Source organism: Brassica napus, unplaced genomic scaffold (genome assembly GCF_020379485.1).
Source record: "Brassica napus cultivar Da-Ae unplaced genomic scaffold, Da-Ae ScsIHWf_1826;HRSCAF=2462, whole genome shotgun sequence".
Lineage (NCBI taxonomy): Eukaryota > Viridiplantae > Streptophyta > Magnoliopsida > Brassicales > Brassicaceae > Brassica > Brassica napus.
Window position 1 is genome coordinate 42,469 of NW_026015243.1, and position 6,473 is coordinate 48,941.

At 33.6% G+C, this 6,473-nt stretch overlaps 1 protein-coding gene across 1 annotated transcript; it reads left to right on the forward strand.

Annotated features, from left to right (window-relative positions):
* Positions 1–261: 261 nt before the first annotated feature.
* Positions 262–3,856, forward strand: LOC106380470 (polyadenylate-binding protein 2-like). The gene is made up of 19 exons (XM_013820237.3): positions 262–430; positions 516–563; positions 670–728; positions 813–998; positions 1,077–1,147; positions 1,225–1,248; positions 1,323–1,377; positions 1,492–1,541; positions 1,630–1,836; positions 1,929–1,952; positions 2,026–2,125; positions 2,264–2,331; positions 2,415–2,532; positions 2,616–2,695; positions 2,776–2,799; positions 2,895–3,047; positions 3,113–3,313; positions 3,400–3,423; positions 3,535–3,856. The coding sequence occupies exons 1-19, from the start codon at positions 277–279 to the stop codon at positions 3,650–3,652; spliced, it is 1,764 nt and encodes a 587-aa protein (XP_013675691.2). The 5' UTR covers positions 262–276; the 3' UTR covers positions 3,653–3,856.
* The last annotated feature ends 2,617 nt before the right edge of the window (positions 3,857–6,473 follow it).

Consider the following 6,473-nt stretch of genomic DNA (forward strand, 5'->3'; position numbering starts at 1 on the left):
CCTTCTCTTTTAATAGTATAGATATAAAGTAAAACACAAATAAAATCAACAAAATTTTGTTTTTGTTTTAATAAGATAGATGCATCAAAATAGTAATTTACAAACAAATATTTTATAAAAATAATTTTTAACAAAGAATTAATTATGAAAACCGTGTTACACATACATATTTAAGCAATAAATCGTCTTGTAAACTCTAAAGAGAAATTCTTTTTAAGTTAAAAGTGATGGTGGACATATAAAACCCAAAAGCAATGAAAGCCCAGCCCATACAAAATGACTATTTCTATTAAAAAAGAAAAAAGAAAGAAGCTCGTGCGTCTTGTTTCTAGCTCGAAGTCGAAGAAGATCACTAGGGTTGGTTCCTTTTCTTCGCTGCTCTCCATGGCTAGTTCTTCGAAGAAATCGGCCGCAGAAGCTAAATCATCGGGTAACACTCTCTTACGATTTTTCATATACCCTAATTTTAACAAATCTAGTCTCTTACTCGTATGAAGAGGTTTTTGATTTTACAGGCAAGCGAAAAAAGTCGGAAGATGATTTGGAGCAAGCTAATTTATTGGGTAACACTCTCTTAGGATTTTTCCTCTCCTCTTTTTTTTTGTTTTTCTACCAATAACAAATCCAACTCTGAAGAGGAACTTGGTTTTTTTTTTTTTTCTTAAATAGTGAAGCGCAAGCTGAAAGATAATTTGGAGACCAAACATATGATTCTGAAGAAACATAAGGTAACCTAAGATGCGTATGAATATTTGATTTTTTTTTGGTTCTGCTTGAGTCGCAGCTAATTACACACTTGAATTCGAATTCAGGTTGCTGTAAAAAAGAAAACGATCTTGGTTGGCCGAGTCCCTACCCATGCTGGTATAGCAGATATCATTGATTTCTTCAAAGATGTTGGCCAAGTTGTTCGCGTTCAACGTATTGTGAAACCCTGGCTGAAGGCGAATACTAGAATTGCCTTTGTTAAGTTTGCTTCTTCTAACGAAGCAGAGAAGGTGAGAGAAAGAGAGTAGACCAGTGTATGAAACAATCATTTAACGAAGGTTGCTGATTAAATCTTGTTAATATTGTAGGCTGCCCAAAAGCTTGAAAATTTGCAGATTTTTGGTCAGATTATTGCATCTTACCGTCCTTCACGACTCAAGTAAATTCAATTTACTTAATTAATATTTTACCTGATTGTATTACACACGACTTAACTCTACTATTGTTTCTTTTTAGGTATTGCAAAGATCACATAGTCTGGTAAGAACTTTGATTATTTAGCCTTTTAGTGTTACATGCAGAAATTACAGGTTTTTTTTTTGTTGATATTATAGGAACAAAGATTACCTTCTAGGAAAAGAAGATGAGACACCTTCCAATTTTGTTGAGGTACCTCTTCCTGTTATCTTCATGATATGCCACAAATCTTCTGACGAGACTGCTACGTTTTGTTAAGTCAAAGTTTTCTACTTAAGAGTCGGCCCTCTTTCCTGTTAATTGCAGAGTGTTCTCTTTGTTTCCAATCTCTCTCCTCAGACTAAAATATTTCATATGTAAGATTACCACCTTTAATTCTCCGCTTCCATTGCCTGATAATTTGGATTACTTGAGCCTTAACTCTCCTCTCCGCTTTTTTTACAGCATCGATTACTTCAGTTATGTTGGAGAAGTGGTTACTGTTCGACTTATTGTAAATCCCGAGGGTAGGCATGTGGGCTATGGCTTTGTTGAGTTTGATTCTGCCGATGCAGCACATAATGCGCTCGAACTTATGAATGGTGAATACTTGCTCGATCACATGGTTTTTCTTGATGTGGCTAAGCTACCTCCGTACCGTCTTCTACACCAGTAAGTTTACTTTCCGTTTTATGGAAATTTGTTTCTCTAATTTATATTTTGCTAGAGTTTTAACATCATTATATATTTTTTTTGTTAATTAGGTACAACCTTGCAGAGAAGCTCTGGTAAGGGATTTAATGGTGAAGTTTTTTTCTTTTGTAAACATGGATACATCACTTTGTTCTCTCGAAATTTCAGTTACGAAGACTATCTTCGACGAGCGATCACAAAAGGAAGACTTGATGAAACTTCCTATGAAGAAGAAGAAGGCCTTGATGGAACTCCAAGTTTTGTTGAGGTACTTAAAAGAAACATTTAGCGTTTATTAACATATCTTTCGCTAATAAGTCTAAAGAGATGAAGCTTTAGATTGGCTACTTTTTTGTGTGTGTATTCTCCTTAGAATCGTGGTAACACACTTGGCTTTTAAATTCAGGCAGCTGCTGTAAGACGTAAGACTATATCTGTCGGCAATCTCCCTTGCCCAACTGTAATACGAGATATGTAAGTAGCATCTTTAAATTTCCTCTTCCGTTCTTGGAGCAAGTTTTTTTTCATGACTAATATTTTATCCTCCTTTTTGACAGCATCGATTTATACAAAGATGTTGGACAAGTTGTTCATGTTCGACTTGTTACAGACTGCGAGGGCAACCAAAATGGCATGGGCTATATTGAGTTTGCTTCTGCTAAAGAAGCAGAGAAGGTGAGCCGTAGTGACTTAATTTTTTTTTTTTAAAGTGTACTTTGAAAGTACCACCATTGCTGATTATGTCTTTTATATTGTAGGCGATGAAAGAGAAGTATTTGCATGGTCAAAAATTGTATCCTTATCCGGCTGAGGAATTTCCAAACCTTCCGCGTCCCAAGTAAATCAACATGTAACTCATTGATAAAAATATTTTACGTCACTGCAGAAGACTAACATTTTTTTTGGTTTTTTAATTAGGTATTGCATCGATCACAATGTTTGGTAAGAGATTTAACTATTTGTAATTTAAACTGAAAGTTCTAGGTACATATTTGAGCACATTGTTTTTTTTTTTTTTTTTTTTTTTTATCTTCCAGGTACGAAGATCAACTTGGACGAGAAAACCGTTTGATCGATGAGGAATTGGAGGAAGGATTTGGTGAAACTCATGATTTTGCCGAGGAAGTAGCATTAAGAAAAAAGACACTCTTTGTTTACAATCTCTCTCCCAACGTAACAACATGTCAGATGTAAGTAGCAGCACTTTGAATTTCCTCTGGAGTTAGCTTTTTCTGACTGATATTTTGCCTTGCAGCTCTGCTTACTACAAAAATGTTGGAGAAGTTTGCCGTGTTCGACTTGTTGTAAACCGCGAGGGTGAGCATGTGGGCTGTGGCTTTGTTGAGTTTGCTTCTGCTGTCGAAGCAAAGAAGGCGCTGCTGTACGAGAGTAGAGCTCTGAATATTCATATCATTTCTGACGTGGTTGAGATGTCTCCATACCCTATCCGACCCAAGTAAATTGATTTATTTGTTTCTCCAGTTTGTTTGCTAAATAATGTCGTTACATAAAAGACTGATGCTAATAGTCTTTGTTGATTAGGTACAACCTTGCAGAGAAGCTCTGGTAAGGGATTTGATCATTTTACTATTTACCTTTTGAGTTTCTTTATCCACAGCACACTGGTTCCGTTGGTATACATGGAGAGATAACGAGACTGCTTTTTCAATATTCCAGGAGGAACGAAGAATACCTTCTACCAGTAAGCCTTCCGATAGAAGGAGATTATTTGGAGAAACCGGAGGTGACTAAATTATTCTGCGGTAAGAGGATAACCTTCTCTGACGATGACTGATGGAAGAAGATGAAGAAGCTATCTGGTGTTTTTTAACTTGTGATACATTTCAACTTGATGTTCTAGTTTAGTTATTGTGTTGAGTCTATGTTAAAATATGCTTTAACCTGTGATGTTTTGTTAGATTCAATCTTTCGCATCTTTCACCAAAGTGAAAAAGACCAGTGGTAGAATCATTTATATTAGTTTAATGGCTTAGTCTTATATTTTATGAGCACATTTGCTATAACAAAATAAAATATATATTTTTACGAACTATAGTACAAACATGTAGGAAATAATTATGTGAAGATTAGATTATGAGATCACAAATCAAATTATACACGCAAGTTAACACATTCATTCTAAGTCTAAACATAACTAACTAGTGGTGTGCCTGCGAAATTTGGTGGTTATTTATGTTGACGTGTGTGTGTGTTTTTTTTTTTTTTTGCTTAAGATGTGTGTGTGTATGTTAGTAAACGTGTATATATATGTCAAAGACCCCAATATCTACGTAGTGTTTATAATCTTATGAGGACTTTAATATGCTTACGTAATCGTTTATCTTACTGGATATACAAATTGTGGTTTAGTAATAAAATCGATAAAAAAAAAAGCACTCAAAACGTTTTTGATAGGTCCTTGGATAGGTCCTTACCCGTTTTTGACTTTTGTAGAATATCCTATTAACCAGCGGTTCTTACCGGTTATGGATTAGATCTACTGTCAAAGGTCTGCTATTTTTTAAAATATTCACCCTTCTGTCTTTACTCACCAGGTCTTAGAACGTCGTGTAATATTACCCTTCGAGTTCTTCCCCCGACTCGGGTCGGAGGGACCGCCGCCGCTTCTCCTTCCCGCCGGAAACCTTTATGACAACAATACGACAACCTTACCAACCTTCCTCTGTTTCAAGGCTATTCAAGATTCTTAACTACTACTAATCTAGAAGACATCGCCATATATCTTCGGGTGAACTTTAATCTGAACCAGATTTCTTTGGGAACTCAACGTTTGGAGTACTTTTCTCACACCGACAACATTGAGATAGCATCAATCTTCTTGAACAATGCAACTGAGACTATCTTCTTCAGAAAAAGGGAAGGCAGTGGCCTTAGAACACCGACCTGCACCTCGCGTTGGACGTGTTCGGGTCTCCAAACCGGACAATCAAACTGACACTAGGAGGCACTCTCTTCACACTGATTGTTTTTTATAAAAAAGTTCGAATTTGAAAAAGTATAATTCGAAAATTCTTTGTTTTTATTTATTTATTTAAATAATGATTTATTATATATATATAGAGAACAATGGTATAAGAGTATTTTGCCACGTAATGAAGAAGATATTTTCGAAAATATCCCTTTAATGGTGGTAAAGATGAAAAGTGATACCATGAAAGTGGTAAACATAAAATTTCCCATTGAATATACATTTAAATACATATGATACTACAGAAACAATTATAAAAACGGTTTTTAATATATTTATATTAGTAGTGAATACAATAAATCATAGAATCTAGAAAACTAATTAATGTAAACCTAATAATATTAATTAAGTTCACTCATTCACTCTATATATATATATATATTCTAAAATGTTTCAAATGAATGCAAAACAGTCAAATATATAATTTTAAAAAATTTCATCATTTTCCAATGACAATGTGATGTCACAGGCCCCCAAAATCTCAGGACCGGCCCTGTAGATAAGTTTTCACTTTTAGAAATGATTAAAAAAAATTTATATTTTAAAATATCCCATATATATTAATTGAGAAGTCACTTAAGTGATTTCTGCAACTTGTCGTTCATATGAGAGCTTTCCAATTAATTGTTATAATTTGACTGGTTGATGGTTTTTATTTATTTATTTATCTAATTAAAGTTTTTAAAAGTAAACTAAGCCTAGAATTACCTAATCTAATATATGTTTCCAAACATACAATTAAACATCTTAGATATAGATGAATTAATATAATTTATTTATAGAAAAAAATAAATATCATAGATTACATTATATAAATTGATAATATACATTTAAATACATATGATACTACATAAACAATTATAAAAATGGTTTTTAATATATTTATTTTAGTAGTGAATATAATAAGTGAAAGTACTTTTTGCTACTTTTATATGTTGCAATTTTTTTTTATTTGAGTTAATTAGTATATCTTCCTTACATAAGGAATACAGTAAGTCAGTATAATGAGAGTAGGTAAAATCATACAAAAGTAATAACAAGATCATTCATCTCTCTTCTTCCCAGTCTTGTACTCCAAATGTTGATCCTTCCTATAATCAAAAGAAATAATTCAAAGGGTTAAAAGCCATGAATATCTGGACCTGCTTCGTAACTTATCTCTATTAGCTAAGCATGTTACAGGTATCTATGTCACTTGCTATAATGTAATATGCCAAGTTCAGAACATGTTGAGAAAAAAAGCATATCAAGTCTGTTCATCACTCCATAATAAAAAGGAAAATGTTAACAACATAAACACGAATCATCATCTAATAAGCATGTATGAAACCATACAAAGCGCATAAGAGAGCGCAAAGAAAATCAATTTCAAATACAATATAAAGATCAATCATTATTAGTACATACAATGCTTCAGAGACTTGCAGCAACAGTAGCATAAGATGAAAACAGTAGATGCTTCTGCCTTTTAGTTGATACTAGCAAGAGTAGTATATTAAATGAAGTGAAAGGCACACAGTATTGTTATAAGTTCACCACACAAGCATTGAACAGTCTCTGTGGGATCGCATTGGATAAAGTAAGTGGCTTTCATGCGCTTCACACGGAGCAAAGAAGATCAACGCAG

What these genes read in the sequence shown, in the direction of transcription:
- LOC106380470 (XM_013820237.3), top strand. Translation starts at nt 277, where the DNA reads ATGACTATTTCTATTAAAAAAGAAAAAAGAAAGAAGCTCGTGCGTCTT. An exon ending in CTGCTAAAGAAGCAGAGAAG is followed by an intron (nt 2,533 to 2,615) that starts GTGAGCCGTAGT and finishes TTTATATTGTAG; the next exon opens with GCGATGAAAGAGAAGTATTT. An exon ending in AACCTTGCAGAGAAGCTCTG is followed by an intron (nt 3,424 to 3,534) that starts GTAAGGGATTTG and finishes TCAATATTCCAG; the next exon opens with GAGGAACGAAGAATACCTTC.